Source organism: Buteo buteo, chromosome 7 (genome assembly GCF_964188355.1).
Source record: "Buteo buteo chromosome 7, bButBut1.hap1.1, whole genome shotgun sequence".
Taxonomy (NCBI): Eukaryota; Metazoa; Chordata; class Aves; order Accipitriformes; family Accipitridae; genus Buteo; species Buteo buteo.
In genome coordinates this window covers 43,669,758-43,693,182 of record NC_134177.1, presented here as the reverse complement: position 1 = coordinate 43,693,182, position 23,425 = coordinate 43,669,758, and the positions used below count along the sequence as shown (strand labels likewise).

At 38.7% G+C, this 23,425-nt stretch overlaps 1 protein-coding gene across 1 annotated transcript in view; it reads right to left on the bottom strand.

Moving 5' to 3' along the window:
- PPM1E (protein phosphatase, Mg2+/Mn2+ dependent 1E) overlaps positions 1–20,222 on the bottom strand; it is a 67,308-nt gene extending 47,086 nt beyond the window's left edge. The window contains exon 1 of the mRNA XM_075032905.1: positions 19,739–20,222. Within this exon, the coding sequence (XP_074889006.1) occupies positions 19,739–20,130 (392 nt within the window). The 5' untranslated portion in view covers positions 20,131–20,222. The remainder of the gene's footprint in view (positions 1–19,738) is intronic.
- Between the last annotated feature and the right edge of the window lie 3,203 nt (positions 20,223–23,425).

The following is a 23,425-nucleotide window of genomic DNA, read 5'->3' as shown; positions in this document are numbered from 1 at the left end:
AATTTATTTTCATTATTTTGATCTGTTAAGCATTTAAAAGTTAAACAGTGCTATATGCACCTTCTCTTAAATGACATATCTTAATATAATATTTACTCAGGATAGAATATTGTTAGTTGCAACAATGTCATGCTATTGGGTGATGGTGACAAAGTGGCAGGCAAAATTATAGTCTAGATGAATGTAAAGGGATTCATATAGGGAAAAAATGTCCATCCTAAATTCACATACAAAATAGCGGGCTCTGAACTGACTTTTACCACTTGGGAGAAACATCTTGTAAGTTATAATAAATAGGTCTATTTAAAAGCCAGCTTACTCTTCACTAAAGGAAAATAAAGCAAATAGAATGGTACTAATTAGAAACAGGAAAACTGTTATACTACTTTATAAACCCTGAGTTCTCGTGCAACTTGAATGCTATATGTGATTTGGATCTCAGTCCGGGTTTCTCTCCTTACACCTCCCTCCCAGCGCATACATGTGCAGACAAACAAGAAAAAGTACAGAAAAAGGTAACAAAAATGATGAAAGGGATGGAACAGCTGCTCTTTGAGGAATAGTTAAGAGTTTATATTGTTTAAAAAAGTCACTTGAACGCACTTGTGAAAGAACAGCAATCTAGTGGATATGCTGTATGCTCTTGCACACCCTTCACAAGGCAAATCCAAAATTCAACCTTTCCCCCAAAACATTTTACTAGGCAACATCCTTCTCCCTACATATTTTTAAGACTATAATGAACAGTGCTATGTGTAGATATTTTGGACAATTTCTAAATTAGTTTGCCGTTCTCCCAACAGGTAGTGTTACATTTTCAAGTTCACATTCTTAAGACTCCACAACACACAACAGCTGAAGTACATTAAGTAACACCTACATCATCTCTGAAGTTGGCAAAATTATGCCTGTTTTAAACCTCAAAAAATAAAGAAACAAGTATTAAGTGGCGCAAAAAATGCTAATAGGAATTTTGCAGAAACAAGGTTTAGGGTCCAGGAGCTCATCTTTAAACTTGAACTACTGATAGACATTTATATAAGTCCTGAGAACATTTTCAGACCTTAATAGATCATAAAAATACCATTAATACTCCTTGTTTAGTGTTTTCAAAACAAGCACAAAAAGAAGCCTGTGGTAATTTACATACACTCCTTTGCACTTTCACCTAAACTTCTTCCAGGCCACAAAAGAAAATAAGCTGTGTTTTATCTATTTTGGAGGCAAGATAGCAGGCAAAAGGGAAACACAGACTTTGCAAAAGATTTTCTTAACCGTACTCCCGCACTCTTAAAACACAATCCCTGAGATGTAGTTTCCTTCCTCTGTGTTCAACTCATCACACGAATTGCTGGTTTAATCTGCGTTTCATCTAATGTAATTGTTCATGTATCGTGTGGGCTGTGGTTGGACTCCACACAGAGCAGAGCTGCACTGAAACAGGGCCTCCATTCCTGTGCTGTCAGCTTAAACTCCAGTTCAATGTGTCAGACTGCAGCTCTCGTGAACCTGAGTCATGACACCTAAGTGAGATGCTGTGGCAATCTACCAATAATTTAGCACAGTTACAGAGTAAATGCCACAGTTTCATAACCATATCCCATCCCACCCCAGGAAAACTAGGTTCAAAACACTTAGATATATTTCAAGTTTTTGCTAATGGAAGATGATCAACTGAATTACCTTACAATCCAGTTTAAGAGCCTTCACCTGTTTTAATTTATTGCACTGAATTGTTCATACTATCCCTGGGTCAGAAGGACATCTGCACACTTTTCCCAAGACAGAATGGTAATTTAAAACCTGAATGAGGGAAGAAGGACAGCGAGAAAATTTTCTTTTGCAAGTCAAGATGTTGCCACTTGCATTGGTTTTGCTCCCGGTTTTCTTGTTCATGATAAATGCTAGTGTCAGGTTCTTGTAACTAAGTACCAAATCAGACAAGCTGATACTCAGAAGAGAATAGCTGAGTCTGAAAACATTTACTATAGCTAAAGAAATTCCAGGGCATTTAATACCAGAACATTTACCTTTGACATCAGAACCTCTGTATACACGAGAGGAACAATTTAGGCTGACATTTTCCATAGCAATGCTCTTTTCCATTACAAATGCATCATGTTCTTTCCATTCTTATGCATAAAGAACAATGACCTTAAGAGTAACATTTCAATTTACAGGAAATTTTAACTAGTGTGATCATCATACCCAAAGGAATAGGATGTTAAAATATTATTCTCTTGAACTTTGCAAAACACAGTAAGATATCAACACGAATAACAAACCTTTCACTGATTTAATATATATGCACTGTAGTGAGGTGTTTTTGCATGTAAAGGTTAATTTGCTTATCCCTGCACAAATAATACTCATAATTAATAGAGAGTCCATATTCACTCAGTCAATCCAGATTTCCTGGAGATGAACAGCAGCACACAGAAGCAAAATGACCAGATTTTGACCGGGTTCTTTGACCTGCATTTCTCGGACTAATGAGGAAGTATCTAGTTAAGATGCAAACAAGCAGCCCATGTGAAAGGAATTCCAGCCTACCAATTGCCTTTGTAATTCCCTGTATTATGACAAACATTTCTAAATGCTGGCAGACATTTTCTCACCGCTAACTGCACACTTGCACATTATGCATAGGTCAAGATCACTGTTCTATTATCAATATACAGTATCATAGATACAAGTAACCCTTTCTTTTTCTTTAGACCAGAAACCAGTTCTGTGGCAAACATGGGTAAATGAAACAAGGACATTGATGAGCTACAAAAGTACTCTCAGCCAAGATCTTGTAAACAAAGTATGTCAGCAGAAGAGAGATGGAAACGTTAATTTATTTTACTTCTTGAAATTCTGGATCTGATCCCACTGTTTTATTGCATCTCTGGGGATAAACTCAAAAACCAGACAGGCTTGCATTGTCACGTTTCTCCTCTGGAGAATTCTGAAAAATAATCTATTTGCACCATTGCAGGCTGAAAAAATCTGAATCAACAGTGACTCGCTCAGCCAGTTCCTGACTCCAAGACGAGTGAATCAAGACACTGTATCTTTTATCCAACTGTAGCAATTACCCCCAATGGATTTTACACATTCAAAAATATATTTATGATGCCTCATTAGCTTGGCATGATGAATAAACTCCATCAATCAACATTTATTTTACTAGATTTAACTGCTATTACCCTTGAGTTTAAAAGGAAATGAAGAAAAATGTAGGCTTGTAGGAGCTACTTGCCCAAGGGCTTTGTTATGGGTGAACTAAAAAAAGGTCAAGAGGTGGGTTTTTTGTTTTGGGTAGGGGACAAGGATTATTCACCTGCTTTAAATGTTCCTGTTAAGAGACATACCTTACAGATAGGTAAGGATATAAGGTGCTGCAGTCTTCACAGTAAGAATTTCAAAAGTTAACGGCAGCTGTATCAAGGGAGCCAAAAGTGATGAGCATCTACCCATTTGGCAAGGAACTGAGATGACATGAATTGGTGGCATTGGTCTGGTTCTTCATATTTGACTGTCACTACCACGTAAATCACCGCTAGAACTGCCAACAATATGCAATTTTAGATGAGCACTGACTGGGGAAGGGGGAGCAGGAGCAACCACCAGAAACCGAAAGAACCCCTGAGCTAACCCCTGGTACTGCAGTTGGCAGAAATTGTTCTGAGATTTAACACAGGACTTCAGTTTTAAAGAAAGAAACAACAGTCTCTATCAGCCCTAAATTAAAATATATTTATTTACAGAGCCTGTGTATGCATGTGTCTGTGTGTGTATGCTTTTAAATATAAAATAGCAAACAGACAGATGTTCATTTATGAAGAGTTAGAATTAAAATAGCCTACTTGCTGATTACACCATTCAGCACTAGGCCGTTTTGTCCTATTTGACATTATTTTTTCACTGCTGAATGCTATAACATTGTCTCATCTCCAATGTATTTTAATACCACGTTCATAATGCCACAAAGGTACTAATTGACCAGAACATTTCAACAGTGCATCTATCAAGACTTGCATCATGCAAAAATAACCCCCAAAATTGCTAGTTTTGTCTGTGCTATCTATCTGTACATAGGTAGCTGTAATCCTGAAAGTCTTTATCTCTCTATCTCCAATACAATACTGAAATGGCTCACGTTACCAAAAAAAATTATAAAAAATCTGGGTTTATGTTATGCCATATTAAAAGCTCAGCATTATTTCATTAAATAGCTACATTTGCTTTGTTTGATATTACAATCACAGATCTTACTCTTACTGACAATACATAATCCAAGATATTTGGCACCCTATCAACAATTCCAGACTTGGAAGGATTATAGATGCGCTGACAGTTAAACTGAGTTAGAGTTCTCTGCCGAAGATAGATAAGTAGCATGTACTCTTTGATAAGTCCTATCAGAGCCACACTCTGACAGGAATTCCTTTACAATGCTACTAAATCTTATGCTATGAACCTCATTACGCACACTGCCATTTGCCCCACTAGAGGCTGAACTCCCTTGCCACCAATAAATATATTACATTTCTTTCCCCAATTACATGCATACTGCTTTATATTCCAGATTCAAAATAACTGGGAGGGGGAGAAGATAAAGTGCTTTTGTAACAGCATACAGAGATCTAGCCAGAATGCTTAATCTGGTTAGCTGTAAGACGAAAATCTGTCTGGTGGCTTTGTGACAAAGCAATGAGGCTATGTTGTACAATGCAAACACCTTATTTTAAATGTTTACAAACAGTAATTTCCATCATTTGCAGAGTTACTCTGTTGAAAAAAGTTTCTATAGAAATGTTACAGGGCGGGGATTAAATCTTAGATCTTTAGTCACAATGATTCTTCTGCATGCCAGATTTTTACAATATAATTACCCACATAGGCACACACATGCAGAGCACAAGGATATATGCCAGCACCATTCAGTTAAAGCAGATCTAAGTTGACTGAACTTTCTTCTTTTATAGGAATATCATGATGCTGTCTTCTCTAGAATTTGGTCATACTTTTACTCACTTAACTGGATGCTACATCATTACAAAATCCATTCTAAAATCTTTTCTCATCTTCAATAGAATTTGGTAAAATACAGAGCTCTAGCAGCAAAAGCATTCCTGTATGTGTAACGAAAATCTCAGATCAGACATCTCAACACATTCATTTAAAGTATGTGTATTATAATTTCCTAGATTATTACCTGCCAAAGCTCAGTGGGTGGTCTCTGAAGGCCTACGCCATCAGGAATCCCAGGTTCTTAGAATCCTGTCATATCTGTCTGCATCCACCCCCTCAATGTTTCCAGCTTCCATTCTTCTGCTTCAGAAAGTAATTCCCTTGGTAGCTGTCACATTAAGATATTGGGATACAGTCCTGCTGCTGCACTCTTGGATTCAAACTGAATCTGACTGTCAAGTTCACTAACAGAAAGTGAGTACAATCTACTGCAGTGCCTTGAGATTAATTTGCCTTGAGCTAATGAAAGTCAATTATTAATTTCAACCCTTAATTGGGATCAATAAGGCTTGAATGAAACTTATTAATACAAATAGAGAAATAACTGATAGGAAGAATTCATATTCCAGGTAGCTATTTAGGATTATATACCATCCAGATTTGTTTCTTCAAGTTCAGATATTTTTCAGAAAGAGGGAGATGACAGCTCAGAGTGTTATCACAGGAGCATATTTGGCAAAGTTTAAGAGCACAGTAAAAACTGGTAATGGGTTTAGAGTCACATGTAGTCAAACCAGCTTTTAACTACATATTATCACTATAGAGCTATTTTTTATATAAATAGGCATTCACTAAGGTGCCTCAAACACTTTATTGAGAGAAGTCTATTCCCTGCAGGTGTTAAGGCCTAACTCCTGATTGAGACATCACCTCAGACTCTTCACTTCCTCTTTTATACTCCGGTGATATAAATCAACTTAAAGCATGTAAAGCTTATTTATGTTCAAATGGCATTCTCTGAAGTATGATCTAGAGGAAAATTTTATCCTTTGTCAGAATTTTCCTGCACGCTTAATTCAGAACAAAACAAATCAGCACAAGAACTTACATATACACACTAACATATCAATTAACTGATTTTATATTTTTTAGTATGCTTACAAGCTTGTTATTTTTAACTAAGGAAACTAATTTGATCTTACCGGTGGGCACGGGCAAGCTTGTTTAGTTTCTTGGGTATAGGTAAAAGCTGTCATAGACAGGATGTGAGCTGTGTATTTGTGTGCTTCATTTTTTATTGAGCACCATGGCTTGGCCAATAGTTTGCAGAGATAAAATAATCTGAAAGATATTTTCAAGCATGATATCAAGGGTAACACTTCCTGAAGTGCTTTGTCTATGGTGCTGTTTTTTCGGAAACTTTCCCAGTTTGTTGTTCCCACCAGTGTTATGATAAGGGTAGCAATTTTAGACACCTCACTACAAAATTTCTTTATCATTGCACTAAGTGAGACTAGCAGCTTGTATTTTCTACTCATACTAACACTAGTAGTGTCTACTGTTTTCATTGATAGTACTGTAATGGTTTTATAACTATGCACAGAACGCAATAGTAAAAGTTACAGTAAAATTAATCAGCCATGTATCTAGCTACCAGTGCTGTTTTAAAAATTATTGCCTTATCATGTGTATATTTTTTTCAGATTATGATTATAACAAATTAATAATTAACCTTTGCAAGCAAATACAGAGAGTAGCATCATCCTCATACAATTAACTGTATTCACACAACAGACATGTGTAAACTATATTTGGATCCAGGAGGGGGAAAAACCAGATTAATCTGTGGAGCAAAAGAATACTTGTGAAATGCTTTCTTTTACAGGATATCCAAGCATGTAGGCTGGAATATGGAGTTTGGGGAGTTACAAGTATATTTAATACAGCTGCAAATTCCTTATTTCAATATTAAGTCAACATATCACTCCACACTTAAATTCTGCTAGCAGCAAGAAGAATTTCTCTTACATATCAAAAAGAACAAATCTAATAATTACCATTTCCAACCAAATTGATGTATTTTGGGGGCTGGAATTAGTAGATTAGTTGCAGTCTTTGACCTTTGAAACTAAGTACATTGTCCTCCTCGCAATGTCTAACAAGCAGCAACCAAAGTTCACTAACACCAGTTTCTTCGGTAGCTTGCTATGTCAATGTACTTCTGTTTTTTATCAGACTTCTAGACTATGATAAATTCTTATCTCCCATTTATAAAACAGTAAAATAACATGAGAAGGAACTGATAGAGAATGATAGATGACAGATTTATCTTTTCAGACTGCTCCTGGAAGTATGAAAGCATCTATAGCTGGTTTGAACACAGAAATGTTGGTTGAACAAAACAATTTGGACCATTTATTTACCTTGCCAGACTTTCTTTGTCATGGAAGAAACATTCAACACTGATAAAAGAGGATGGTGAACCCTAAGAAAGATTACAATTCTATAAATCCATAGTAATAACATTAAAGCTGTTGCACTATAGCTACTTTTGACAATCAGATTATTGAATAAATAAGTGAATATGGTTCAGAAAAAATGTGCCGTTTTAACCAAGAAATCAAATAGGATATACAGTTTTTCACCTTGGAGAGGGAGAAGGAGCATCAGTCCTTTAGTTTTCATTGATTTCAGCTGTTCAGACTTTAAATGGAACAGATTAGGTTAATAGGTTCAATCAACATTTTACTTGGATGTTTAAACACAGCCCATTAGGTATGAAGTTAGCAAGTAACTAACTAAAGAAGTGAGCACGCTAGCAATTCAACAGTGTTTCAGCTGATCTGATGTTTCAGATCATCTAATCACTCTCACAATTTTTTTAAATTATTTTCATTTGACACTATTACATTTTATCATTCTGTCCCTTTATTCTTGAAGTGTTAATTGGTGACTTCTATATATGTCAGAAAACAAGTCCAGTTAAATTTACTCTGTAACAGATTCTATCACCTATCTCCTTGAAGAACTATGTTTCAGGGTTTGAGTGATGAGAGATACTTAGACTTGGAGGAATTCTTGAAGCTTCAAAATACCCATCAATGTCAATGTAAATGTTTAAAAGGAAAGAATTTGGATATCACAGATTTAAAAAAAAGAAAGAAATAAAAAAAAAAATCTCTCAAGAGCAGTCTAGAAGACCCCATACATTTACTAACAAAAAAATCTGAAAAGCAAAGGATTAAGTGTTTATAGTGTAACTACCAGCGGTGAAGTTTCAACAGTCTTTTTTTATAGCTAGACATCTAATCTTTTGAAAGACGTCACAAGTTTTCATTACAGCTAAAGGACTGATGCCCCTTCTCCCTCTCCAAGCAGCACAATATAATTGCCTTTTAAATACAGAAAGACATGAAAACATTTGGGGGGGGGGGGGGGGGGGGGGGAGAAAAGATTAAGAAGGAAAAGGATTTTCTTAGGTGGAGAGGAAATTTTTTTTATGTTTACTTTTAGAATCAAGACTGACTTGCTTTTTTTTTTAACTATAAATTTCTTCCAACCTCCTGCCCAGTTTTATGTATTTATCCTTCCTTATTCATAGAACAGAAAAGTAAAACAAATCATCGTCTTCAAAAAGGATAAATATATGGCAAATTAATTAACACAGTTCTGAAACATAAGGATTTATGAAACTACAGGGTGTGCTAGTTTATTCTTGGATTTTAAAGTAGCAATTTTTGGAGAGTTATATCCTGTGCCTTTTTATTTAGCCCAAACTTCCTTTGACATAACTTGGAAGGTCTTGACGTGGAGAAAACGTGAATTAAACTCCATATACATTGTCTAGCTTGGCATTTTCCTGAAACTTTCCATGTTTATTGTTGCTACCAGTTACTACATGGGTAGCTATTTTAGACTTCTCACTCTAATCATTTTTATCATGTCACTTAACCTTGCTCTAAAAATGAGACTAGCAACTCATATTCCCTAATGCTCCAGTGGATAACATTGTTTTGTCACCAGAAATTAACAACTAAGAAAAGTAAATACAAGTTCCCATGGAATGTATTTCAAGAGTCTAGACAGATGCTTCAGCTAGATACAATTCTATGGTACTGCTTCTAGTAAAATATCTCACTGATTTACGCTGTTCAGTTTTCTTAACTATCTTCACAAAATTGATTTTGCAGCAATCTTTTTTTCTAGCAAAATCTCTGAATCCTTATTCTACTGTAAGTACTAACACAACTCTCGGATGCCTCTCAATGCAAAATCCCTCAAGATCCCATTATAGAATACACCACAAGGCTACCAGAATAATGTAAAGATATCGCATTTTTAAATTTTTTGCAGTAGTGAGCATATTGGAAAATGAGGAAAATGTTCTGCTGGCACATAGTATTTAAAATACTATATGATCTTAATCTATTATTTGCTTGTTAAAATTAACAAACCTAATTTCTTTTTTTTTTCCCAGCCTATAGAAATTTGAGGTTTTGCTCCCACATAGAAGTAGCTCTTTAAAAAAGTTTTTTTCGCCAATTTAACACCTCAGAATGTTTTCTTTTCTATGTGCTAGATGTCCCCAGGCAAAATAGAACAGTGTCATCCCTTTTTCACCACTAAAAGGAGACAGTTGAATTGTTTTACCAGTCTTTCCAAGAAACCTTTGAGTGAAGCCTAAAACAACTCCCTGAAAAGCATCTGTAATTGGTAACAAGATATTAATAACAAACCCCCACAAAAGCAAGAGCATGAGAGAAAGTACCAGATCTTTCTCTAACTTAAAGTAACGGCATAGCCCCTAATATCTTACAATGGTGTCAAAGTAAGTACTAATACATCAGTACATAGCCAACTTTCAGTTTAGAAAGTTTGCCACGATAAAACAGGGGTTATAAAAAACTTTGATGAGTTTCTCTCTTTTGCAGACCCATTTCACAGACTGACAATGATTCTCTAAGAAATGAATGGAAGGAACGTGGGTGGGTCACTCAGTTTGTGATATTATTTCTTTCTTTCTTCCTCTTTCTGCTTTATTATTTCATGCTACCTGACTGGCTGTTTTTCACATCTTTACAAATATAAAGCGGACTTCCTCAAAGTGCTTTCCTTTTTCTTTCTGTACTTCCTCAACAGATGTTTTTGTTACCGCTATTTCAGATGGCAATTTTCTCAGAATTAAAACCAAAAAATAATCCCCCCCGCCCCAAGGTGTTACTTCCAGATTTAATATTTTGCTCCACTCCATAATAAAGAGGATGAGACTGCAAGATATCTTGAAACTCCCTTCTTATTCTGAATTTCTGTTTGGCTAGCTGATTTTTGTTCATAAAGGGACTGATCAAAATTTGGTGTTTAAGAGAGCTTAGACAAGTAAATATAGATACACACAAAAACATGTGTCTTTCTATAACATTTCTTGGGCTGTTACAACCTTTGTCTTTATTCCTGTTAAGATGCACAGACATAGCATGGAAACAGAAACTGCATTACTTCATCAATTTTCAGAGGATGATGGTAAATTAAACTGAAAAGCTGTCAATATGTTAATGCAAAACTAGCTTTTTATTAAGTAAATTACATATTTTGTAATTTTTTAAAAAATCTGTTTAATATAGAATTACATTAATAGAAATAGAACACCTTTTACAAAAAAATTCATCAAAATATTTAGAGTTCATAGCTTTCTGCTTTAAATTTTCAACTAGTTAGGATAAATTTAAGAGGTGTTTTTCACATTTATTGTACTCTCTATATACACTGATTCTAGATAATTAAAAATGCCTGTTCTTACTCCCTGTTGACAAACCTTTCTTCTCACATCTCCCATGACAGAGAAAGAGTTTGTAAGATTGGGGGGGGCGGGGGGGATATTTTAGGATGTTTAGTAATTTTGTAGGAGAAACTATTTTTTCTTTAATCCCCAGAGCTAGATTTAGAACTCTGTGGCTTGTCTGATGTTTTTAAAAATGACTGTATTGTATGTCATAAACAGCATCAGCACGTATAAAAACAAAGTGAATGAGAATTGCACCAATTCAGTTTTGTGAGGTGCTAAACCAAAAGTATCTAATATCCAAAAATTTTTTTCTAAAATTAGTATACAAGGTAATTAGCAAGATTTTAAGTATTCTATATGATCATTTGGGTCATTCATAATCAGTCAAACTGAAAAAGGTTAACACCAATGAGGAAAGTTTAAACCACTTAAAATTCATTCTCAGATGAACAATGCACTGGGGAAGAGGATCAGATTACTTAATATAGGCTCATTTCTCCTCTCCAACCAGGTAGCCTGGGCATACATCCCCAGCCAGACTCTCTTGGAAACTGCATCTTCTTTTCTCTACTTATTTCAATGGGAATTGCACAAGTGTTACACAGTGATAACTCTAACCCTCTGTTTACATGGAAGGCAATTCTTTTCATGGATTTCACTCGGTTTGTACCATTGAGGTAAAAGGTTAAAGACCAGACAAAAGAGCTCACACTATTTTTATTTTTAAAGAATGTGCAGTATTTGGTCATGAGGGAGTTCTTTCTTCTGATCTATCAGATATCGTAAATGAATACTATATCTCACTTTCTCTTTAGATTTCTAAGACATGAATACATCTCAAATTTAATCCTTTTTGGGCACATCAAAACTACTGTTGGTTACTACTCTTTGCTGTCACAGAAGAATCATGTGTACAAGCACCACTTTAAAATCACTTCCACATGTCAAAATTTTAAAATATTCAGTAAAAATCCAAGATGTCTGGTAACTGTTATAACAGATGTTTCTTTGAACTTAACATAGACTAACCTTAGTAGTTCAGCACAGTATTTATACCAATGCTCATTTTTATTGGGGGCACTTTCACCAACAATTAACATTTGAATGTTAAGGTTAGGACCAATTCATTTTCTTCTAAGATCTGACATAACATTTTTGGAGTGCCAAGGAGAGGAGAGATTAAATTCATTTTATAACAGATATATCCCTTATTCTCTGTGGAGTACACTCCAGTGAGAAAGCAGAACTAAGAACAACCCAACGCACCCATGTTCTGCAAGCAGAAAGCATATCTGTTCCCTAGACAATAGTGTTCCTCCTAATCTCTAGAAATACTGAGCTTCTGACTTCTCATTACCCAACACGTAGGTTTTTACACAGCTTTTCAGAAGAAAGTGGTAATAAGACAGCTGAGAGAATAAACTCTTTTAAGATAGGGACCTTTATATATAAAATACATGCATTCAATCATATTTGCCTCAAACACAATGATTTGATGGCTTAAACAGAATGACACTACTTATACGAAAAGCTGATAAAAGCTTTAGATTAAAATATATATCATGCTGTATATGTAAAGTGTGTATGATTAGTTTTTATTAGCTTATTGGTTTAAATTCCTACTTTTTATGCAGGTAGGAATTTTAGGTAGTTTACCACTGTCCTCAGCTGGGCCCATAGGTTCCAACAGGAGCTGAATGTTTCCCTTGCTTTTCAGGTGACCTATTACAAACTAATAAGCAAAATACCTTCTTAAAAAAAATTATTTTTTTATATATATATATATAAAAGAATAACCAAGCAATGTCTAATCGAGCAAAAGCTCATTGCATGTAAAGCTAGTATACACGGAAACCCAAAGTTTAGTTACCTAATATTTTCTCTGTTGAGAAACTGAAAAAGAAAACATATAACTATTTGTTGAATTCTCAACTAGAATTGAGGGGGTTTCAGCGTTCCATAACTTTAAGCTAGGACTGAAAGTAAAAGAATCATTCTAGAAGCTAATTAATATAACATGTAGACTACAGTGTTTGTAACACTAATGAAGAATAACTTACCACGTTCATTTCAGATTTTTGAACCTCAGTAAGAAGGTCATAGCCTGAGGTGAAAGGAACAGCCCTAGAGACAGTGCCAAGAAGTTAAAATGCCAAGGCCTATTTTTATATGCTGCTTCTATTTTTAGTTATGTCATGATGGAAGTACAGAGCCTATGAAAAGATCATATTCTCAAATGAGAGCAAGTACTCAAATTCTTTATTGTAAATGAAAAGCAAAAGAAACCAAACTTGAAAAATTGTTAGGTAAAATATAACAGACTTTACTGGATCATAAAAGGCCAGCAAAAATAGCTTCAAAACCATATCCTCTGAGAAAATCAATGTTAAGGAGCTACCCACAGTTTTACCCAATTAATAAAATATTCCTTTTATTGTAATTACAGCTACAAGAAAGTGCAAATGTTTCCCAATTCATACTTGTCTGCACCCAAGCACATTTTCCCATGATCAAAGTTTAGCAGTCAACTTTTTAATCCTGCTCTACCAACAAAAAAATATCAAACCTTTCAACTGATTGCATGCAGTGTTCAGAACTGGTGAGCAGTACTACAGCTTGGTTCAGTTGTTGGTTCAGTTACTCAATCATTAGTCGCCTTTAGCTGTTTTCCATCCAATAGAAATGTAAACTGAGGTAATCCTACAATCTAGTTAACTCATTTAACTTCTGTATTAATTATTGAAGTACCCAAGGGCAGCTATTTCCCATGCAGTTCAAATTTATGACTCTGATGAATACTTCTTTATAAAACATCTTATTAAAGGCCACTAATGTTGTTTCTTCCTAATGAAATGTTTCTGTAAAACAAGTCCACAACTTGCATTCATTTTATCTAACCACTAACATGTTATAACAACAAAAATGTAGAACATTTGTTTAGTGGTTGATTTCAGCTAAACCAAAGATGAGGACTTACACTATAATATGCAGCAATGACCATTTACAGTTTAGTAGCATGTCATAGGTTACTAACACATCATGGACACATATTGTCCAGGACACATTTATTTTTATAACCATTTGCATTACGTAATCATGATTGCATTGTGTAAGACAGTCTTGCAGCATGATTCAAAGAACATCTAATGTTTTAAAGCGCTAACTCCATTTCATCTCATTTTTCAGATATCTTTCCTAGTCAGTGAGAAAGAATACGTCCTAGGAGAAAACAAACCAAAAAACAGTATGCACCAAACAGTGTGAAGAAAGAAAACGGTGCAGAACAGCCAGAGATTATTTCAGAGTGACATCAAATATAGGAATAAATAGTACTCTCATTATCTGTGTACGACATGCCCTGTTGCTTTTGCTTCTAATGCGGTCATGTAAGCAATTTAGCGAGACAGCAAAAACCAAATGAGAGCATACACCAGTGACAGAGCAGTCAAGGCATTGAAACTTCTACTAAAATACTGTAAAGAAAACTAAAAGTTTAACCTTAACATCAATAAAAATATTTTTTTTTTAATCTTCTGTGAAAAGAACCACAACTAAGTAGACTATCTTTTCTTCAAAGTACAGGTGGAGAAACACTCTGCCATTGTTGAAGGTAATTACAATGTGGAATTTTAAGGATAAAAAATATTCTATGCAGTGTTTTGTGCAAAAAAGAATTACTAAACAAACTCCAAAGGAATGAAGCCTAACATGCTAATCACATCCAAAAGATAGAGTCAAAAGTAGTTTCACAAGAGACTGGCAATAAGATTTTAGTTAGTCAAAGGTTTTTGAGTATCTTATAAATGAAAAACATATTACAAGTAAGATTTATTATACAGATTCATATATACATTCTTTCTTGATAACTCAGTCTAGTTTCAACAGTTGTTATAGAAGGTCCAAAAAAAAGAATGTGTTAACACAAATCTAATTCTTCAACCAATTTGTATGCAAAAGCAAACAGCTTCACTAGGAGTAGTAGAATCTATGCAAATTGCTCTTGGGTCAAAAAAATCTTGGTGTGAAAAGCTCCTAACAAAATTAATTCCCTTTAATTTGTTGTACTACTAGCAACATTCATTGAAATAAAAGCACTGGAATGAATACATTCCCATAATCTGTTCACCAAGAATGATTTTTTTTCATGCTATATAAAGCAACTTCAAGCATAGTCACCATCGCACTCAGCATCCTTTAATCATAAATTAGTAAGTTTTGAAATGTCACTATATATGTTAACCATTACAAAATGTAAATCTGCAATTTAAATAGCTCATTTTAGCTGATACTCTTTTTTTAAAAAAAATATCTGATTTGATTCAGTATTTTTAAAAGCGTGGGAGCATGAACTGAAGATGCCTTAAAGAACGTAAAGGATCTCTCACTGTATACACCACTAATTGTGTTTTGAAAGTGACTATCACTAAATACCACCTACTTGTGAAACATGCCCATCTCTGTGTGCTATGATATCACCTTCATCCAACACAGGGGTTGAATTTCATAGTAGGTTCTTTGAAAAAGTAATAAGGCATTAATAACAATACTGAAGTTCTCCCAACTTTCTGCATGCACTTCTACAAGATGTTTTAGAATTTCTTTACAGAGAAGCACCGTGATTTCTAGGACCAAAATCCCTTGGGTCTGAGGGTGTCGGCATCAGCAGCCACACGCACACAGCTCTACACCTTCGCGGCACAGCGTGGTACTCACGGCCGAGTCTCTAGGACTCCAGGCCACTGTTGCTCGCTCTGTAGCACGTGGCTGACAGCAGCCAGCTCGACAACTACCCTCTGGAAGAGATTCCTAATCTTGGAGGGGGCTCCAGTGAGACATTAACACAGCTACAACCCGCCTCAGCCACAGCACTGTCATGCCGTTACCCAGGAACAATCTAAGGTGCAGAACCAAATCATCAACAGAGCTGGGAGTGGGAAATTTAATGGTTTCTGTCAAACCTCCTTAATCCTGAACTTGGGATCTATAATATTCTGTGAATGTTGCATAGTATTCTCCGAAGAAATCTAAAAGGGCAGTCCTTAAAAGTTTTTCTTTTCATGTCCAAAGTCAGAGCAAGATTTTTGCAGTCCTCAAAATAATCATTTTGCCATCAGTGCCTTAGTTAAGCACTTAAGATGACATAACATTAAATTTTATTTTTATTTTACTTTCCTTCTTTTGCAAATCTCAACACAAATAGGCCTACTTTCTAATCTCGCTAAAATTGTTTCTAAATGAATATTTGAAAGCAAAATATTGTACCACCAAAATCACTGAAAGTAAACCTGAACGTACAAATGATACCAACTATACCTATTCTCATCAAAGCTTGGGGGGGGGGGGGGGTGTGGAGAAAAAGAAAAGCAAGACCAATACAACTGAATTTTTCAAATTATTTCATTTGTACAGGAAAAAAAAAAAGTAACAGCAAGATAAATTTGTTCTTCCTATTGGCACAACTTCTAAGGGTGCACCATTTAACTAAGTCTGGCCCTCTCCTCTCTTAGCAACCACATCTTTGTTGATGAGTTTTTCAGATGTCTTGTCAAGAACCAGCTTCTTAAATACATTAGATTTAATAAAAGTATCAGTAGGAAGAGGAAAAGAACAGAGCATGATATGTTACTGTTACATCAAGTTAGTAACTTCTTCCTTTAAAATAAGTCAGAAATGAGGTCTACTCCTGAATCAGTGGAAGCAAGCAATGGGGTCCCATATTTAAGAGATTAAGTCCTTAGTATATTTGTTTCTACACAGAAACTATTTCAATTATATAGCTTTCTCTTGAAGAAGATGTTATAGAAGATAATCACAAAAGGAACTTTCAAGCTATCAGCCAGTGTTCCAATGCAATTCCTCAAACATTCTTTTTTGATTGTTTTCTTCATCTAACATACCTCCTATTGATCAGTTTCATTCTGTTGAGGATCCCTAAGAAAGCACACAGTACCTATTTTGTGGGATTCAGACAGATATAAAGATTACATTAATTTTCCAAGCATATGCTGTCTCTAGAAAGAAACCAGGAACTGGAAATCTCAAAGGGGAATATGAGTCTTTCGGAAAATAGCAGGAAAATCTCATAAATAGGAACTCTTTGATACTGATCTACACAGTGGCAGAAAACTATTATTTTTTTTCATGATTGGCAATATGTTCTCATTTCTGAGATGGTCTTACTTCTCTCAAAAAGAACTAAAGCTGTGCACTTAAAATAGCTGAAAAACAGCTGTTGGATTTTTCACAGTAGTGGGTTTTATCCTCATGCTACATATAATGCAAACCAGTCATTTGACTAATACATAGTTACAGTTACAGAAAACATGCCTTCACAATATAGTCTTTCTTGCTAATGACATACCAATAAAATATTCCCCTTCACTTGAGTTTTCATGTGGTTTATTTTTTTTTAACACTATCATAACCATTTGGCACAAGAGTAGCTTTACTCATATGCATGAAGTTTCCTATCTCTGGAATCATCTGACCAGTAGAACCCGTAGCTGTAAAGGGGGAAGACATTCTACTTTTGCCTGTTTTATAATCCTGTGACACTTTAAAGTTTCTCTGGTAACTGAAGAGTGTACTAAAAATACAATACTTTATCTGAAGAACAGTTTTGCATACTTGCACTTACCTCAGATTCCACCATCATGCAAGAAAAAGCTATTTCAGTTTAGCTCTCTATATTAAAAGTTATTAGATTTGGCTTACAGTATTTTAAAATGTTCTAAAGAATTACATTTTGCAGTTATCTTAGCTAGACAGATATAAATCAATGTCTATCAATCTTCAGTTAAATATATTAATTTACTATTTCAAAATGCATTTTCTATACATTGGTAAAACATTTAAACCTTTGGAAAACAGTTTTGTTACAACATGATCCCCTGCTCCCTTAATTTTGAGGTAGATACTGCTTTTTGCTTCATAATGTAGGTGCCTGTAAAGGAAGTCTGCATTAATTTCACCATAAACAAAGCCAAAAAGATGTTTCATTCAGCGGCCACCAAAAGATTTATACAAAGGCTGAAAAAAAAACACCAAACCCAACCAAAAAAACCCCACAACCTGGCAAGAGCTATCCCTATATAAATAATCCTCTCAAAATGTCTTCTTTTTTTTTTCTTTGTTTTTGCTTAATAATTTCATGCATGAATATGGGCCTCAGAAACTGGGCAATCTAAGTCTGCCTGTCCCTGGGTATGGGGACATGCAGAGAGAGAAGGGAGCAGGGGAGGAATTCAAGTTCAAAATAATTTCATAGCTATACTTTAAATAATAATTTAACATAATCTGCTCTATGTCTAAAACTTATTTACACTAATCCGACTTTTGATTTCACAAGTCTGTTTGAAAAAAACAAAACACATCCTAAATACATAGAAGGGACTTGCCTCTCTCCTCTCTACCACATCCTGTGAATGTGCTGCTGTATTCCAGAGAAAGACTTTCCAAAGGTGGCAGGGTAAGCATGTGTGAATAGGAGAGCTTTGTCCTCTGCAGCTATCATTGTGCTGTCCCTATCGTCCACAAACGCAGAGGGCAGATGAGAATTTAATAGAAACAGACCATGCAGTTGTAAAACCCGGTTCTTTATTTATTTATTTATTTTTGCGACTGAGTAACACCTCTCATTACAATTATCAGCTCAATGGCAGAAAGCTCCCCGGTGTGCTGTGCATATTTTCGCAGGTTCATTTGTCTCCTCCTGTGGCATCAGTTTAAAAAGGTTCCTAAAGAAACGCCACTAACAGCCATTTCTATTTCAAGCCTTCAAAGCCAAAGCTGAGCACAATACAAGGCACTGGTAACTGATCTTTAGGTTTCAGTCCACAGACTTTTCACACTGGGAATAGATCCCATCTGTTTCCTCTTTATGCACCAGCCTGTAGAAAGCACAGATCTGGAAACTGCCTCCGTACAGAGCAGAGTAGAGCTGGCTTTCCCCAGCTGACGGTATAAAGAGCCCCATGATTATGGATAGCTTTCTCCTAAAGCTTTCTACTCCTCTTTTCTCCCTGGTCTGTAAATACATGGTGTGGTTTTCTCGATGTGGGGTTGTTTTTTGGGTTTTTTTAGAGGGGGGAGAAGAGGGCAGGCTGCCTCTCTTTCCTTGCCCCTTGTTCTCCCTTTCCTTCTTCCTTGGCAGAGGTTTCCCCATTTACAAACCCTCACGCAGGGAACATTTCAATTTCAAGCCTCAATACAACCAACCACAGGCAAAGCCCCCTCCTGCTTTGGCACCAGAGCGTGAGACATTTCCCCCACCACTCTCCCTCCCCAAGCAAGCTGCTCTCCAGATGGATGCTCGCGGCTCTCCCTTCTCTACTCCCTTCGCCTCTTCGCTCCCCGTCCCGGCGAGAGGGAAGGAGGGGGGGGCAGAGAGAAGAGGCATCTTTTGGGCAGGGGGGGAACAGGACAGAGCAGGACGCTTTGATCCCGAGCACCACCAAAGTCCTTAACTCCTTGCCTGCGGGACCTTCCCCTCCCCAAGCACCCTGCCCTCGCCTCCCCCAGCAGGTCGGTCTCCCTCAGCCCCACACCCTGCCCTCGCCCCCCCCCCCCCACCATGGCGGGGTGGGGAGGCTCCACTGCCCCTCGCCCTGCTCTCCCCCTGCCCACACACAGAGCGGGGGGGGGGGTGTCTCCTCAGTCCCACAATGGAGAATCCCCACACACACAGGAGGGATCCCCTCAGCCCCACACCCTGCCCCCGCCTCCCGCCCCACAGAGGGGGTCCCTCAGCCCCACAGAGGGGGTCCCTCAGCCCCACAGAGGGGGTCCCTCAGCCCCACAGAGGGGGTCCCTCAGCCCCACAATGGAGACTTCCACACACACACAGGAGGGAACCCCTCAGCCCCACACTCTGCCCCCGCCTCCCGCCCCACAGAGGGGGTCCCTCAGCCCCACACGGGAGGCTCCCCCTCAGCCCCGCGCCCTGCCTCCCCTCCCCTCAGCGCGGCGGGAGGCTCCCCTCAGCCCGGCACTCACTACTTGTAGAGCTGCTGCAGGCAGAGGTCCAGGCACTCGCCCTCCACCTCCTCCTCCGTGATGTACTCCGAGAGCGGCCGGGGCAGCGGGGGCAGCGGCGGGGGAGGCGGCGGCGGGGCGGGAGGCTGAGGGTCGCCGGCGTCGCCTTCGCCCTCCTCCGCCTCGGCGGCCGTTCCCGCTTCTCCCTCTGCCCCGGGCTCCTCGTCAGCGGCGGCGGCCGCGGCGTCGGCAGCGGGGGGGGGAGCCGGAGCCGGAGCCGGCGCCGGCTCTGGCTCTGGCTCTGCCCCGAAGGGCCCGCGGAACTCGCCCAAGAACAGCTCGAGGAAGCGGCGGTAGCTTTTCTCCTCCGCGCTACCGCCGCCGCTGCTGCTGCCCGAGCCGCCCGCGGCCATTGCTTCGCATTCCCGGCCGCCCGCCGGCGGATCAGCACTGCGCCCGCAGAGAGCTCCCTGCCCGCCCGCCGCCGCCGCCGCCGCCGGCAGCCGCCTCCCTCCCTCCCGCCCGCCCGCCCGCCTGCGCGCGCGCTCCCGAGCCGGACCCGCGGGGGCGCGCACGCCGCCGGAGGAGGAGGAGGAGGAGGAGGAAGGCGGGGGAGGGGGTGCGCGCCTGGGCGGCGGGAGCGCGGCCGGCGCTGAGGGGACTGAGGGGTCCGGGCCGCAGCCTGAGGTGGTGGGGGGGGGGGGGGGAAGGCCCGGCTCCGCGGCGGGAAGGAGGCCGAGCGGGCGGAGGGGGGGACGGGGAGAGGGAGGGGGGGAGGCAGGTGGAGGGCAGGCGCGCTGAGAGGCGCGCCGATGTGATGAGTCATGCGAAGGCAGCCAGACGCGTAGGTTCCTCACAGGAACCCGAAGGAAACCTGAGAGCACATTCCCTATTACCTAATCTCTGCCTCAGGATTTCCCTGCGCTCATCGTTTCCGGCGCCGGTGTCGCCTCCGCGGGTTCCCGCTGGGCTGCCAGGACGCCGGGCCGGAGGGTAAGCGGGGCCGGGGGCGGCTCGGCCCGGCCTCACCTCGCGGTGTGGGGGCACGGCTGCCCCGGGCTGGCTGCCAGCCTCTGAAGAGTGGTTTTGAAATCAGAGTGGGTTAGCGTGAGGGAAACTGGCGATTAAACATAACCGCGTTTCAGAAAAAAAAAAAAAAAAATCCTCTCTGGAAAGCCTGCGGTGTGGCGTGTGCGGCCGAGGTTGACCTGGCGGCCCGGTGTGGGGCCCGGGCTGGGCTCCCCCCGCTCCTCAATATTTCGAAAATACTCCCCGCTCTTCCCGGGAAGGGCAGCTTTGGGGTCATATTTACCCATTTCCAACGCTTAGCGGCAAAACTCGTGACGCTGATTTACGTCCGAGATCGGCGTATGAGCAGCCATATGGATTCATAAGCGATGCGTTACGTGGTATCTACACATTCGATGCTCTGGCAAAGGAGCGTTTGTAAGTAGCCGAAGATGTCACACCGAATGAAACTTAGAAGTTGCAGCCAGTCAGTGGGAGACAAACTGTAGTTGATATTCCAAAGCTGTCTAATAAATGTCTTTCATTTGTGAAAGGCGTTTTGGCTTGTCTTATTCATTGCGGCTGAAAAGCTCTTTTCGGAGCTATCGGGACCATAAATACCAACAATGAACAGGTGTAATTGCCACACATTTAAAATAGCTTGTACCCCTGTGAGGGAACGGTATCCTTAATGTCAGATATGCCTTGAAAAATGGCCAAATCGCAAGCCTCGTGCAAAAATATTCTCAAATTTTAATGGATTGTAACAAGGACAGTAGCTTGCTGAAACCTGTTGTTCTCTGCATTGTAGTAATTACCTCTCCGTGTCAGGTGCTGCTGTAAATCTGTCTTCTGTTTGGTGAATTGTTATTTCAGAGCCAGACTAATTTTAGAATATTTCCGGCAACTGCATTGACTGATCATATTGCAATCTTGTGAATATGTAAAAGCCCTGAGAGTTAAAAATGTGGTTGTCACAGTTAGTCTTAGTCTTTCACAGCCAAAAGCTATTAAAGCGACAGAAAATTGCATAGCTTCTCCTGAAAGAATATCTCTAAGTACTTTTTTTTTAGTATACCATTTATATATTTTCAGTTTAACGTTCATTTATTTAGGAATGCCAGGTGGGTTTGAGAGGTAAATAACATTGCAGTTCTTTTTGAAGGGGTAGCCCACAGTTGCAGCTGATGATGTCATTGCTGGATTTTGTTTGTTGGTTTTTTTTTAGGTTTGTGTGGACTGCATCATCAGTGAGTCACAAGCCTCAAGAGAATGCATATCCATGCAAGTATCAAAAAAGCAGTTTTAAGTTCATGATTAGTTGTTTTTCACTAGTAATTCAGAGGCAGTTGGAGTTTCTAAGAAACTATAATCCAGATAATCTTAGGGTAATATCTCAATTCTAAAAATTCCTATTATAACATAATATCTTAGGGAAGTAACAGCTAATTCAACAAGATATATGATTAGATTCGTGTTGTATGACAAACAGCAATTAAGGCTCTCCAAGAAAAGATTCAAAAGCATTTGGATAGTCTTTTTCTTACATTTTTGTCAATCATATCTTTTTTTAGTTGTTTCAAACAGCACATAAGAGTATCTGAGAGTAATACCTACCCTGTTTCATGTTGAAATGTTAGTGTTACCAGATGTCCTTGATTCATCTTGGCAGTCCCCATGTGCTTTTCATCATTTGTCTAATTGCAAAGGACACTAATTAAAATGAAATAGAGTAGAACTTTGTACTCAGGATACTTTGTCAAGTTTTGGCACTACAGTCGAGTTAGTATTGTTTTGCTTCAATATTAAATAAAGAGCTTATGGCTTTAAGCCATGCTGACATTTGTTTCTGGGAGGGAAAGGTGAAAAACCATTCTTATTAACCTGCAATGTGGAACATATGGTAGCTGTGGGTGGTATGGCTAAGTTAGGCAGCCAGGAACCTGCTATCACTTCACTATGTGGAGACAGTGGGGTGGGCAATTACCACAGAAGGTAGCCGCACTGTTACTTGCTGCTGTCCAGAAAAGGAAGCTCTAAATACAATGTATTATCAAGTAAAGCACTAATCTGTGAGAGGCGTGTTTGGTGCTATTATGAAATGTTTTTAGTATTCAGTAACTCTGGAAGCTAAATTTAGAATGCCTCAGTACACTCTGGATTGCTGGGTAGCAGCAATATGAATGGTTCCTATGTGATGAAGTTAGGTGGATGGAATAAATGCACAATTCATAAAATTTTGAGTCTGAAATCATTGGTTTGCAACGTATTGTCAAATAGAGGATAAGACTTGCACCTGACTTGAGAAGGAAATGCAGGTGTTTGTATCCTTTCTGGCTTCATCTTGTTGCATTCTAAAAAAAAAAAAAAAAGGTTTTACAGTGTTGTTTTGGAAGAAATCTGTTTTATTTTAGCCTTAAAATGATGTCTTCCTCTTTCTCATTTTGCTGGTGAGAAATAAGCAGGATTTGAGCAGGCCTTGGGGAGGTGACCTGAATTGTATGGAGTGCAAAAAGAAGTGCTTTTTAATTTTTTGTAACCTTTGAAAGTGATTCCTGTACACTGACAAGTAGAAAACATGTAGGGACATTAAGAATGATTTGACAATATTTAATAAACCTATGCTCCAATACCATACAAAAGGGTATAATGGGAAAACCCAATGGTAAATAAATTGCCTTTCTAAAGCGATGTCTTTAA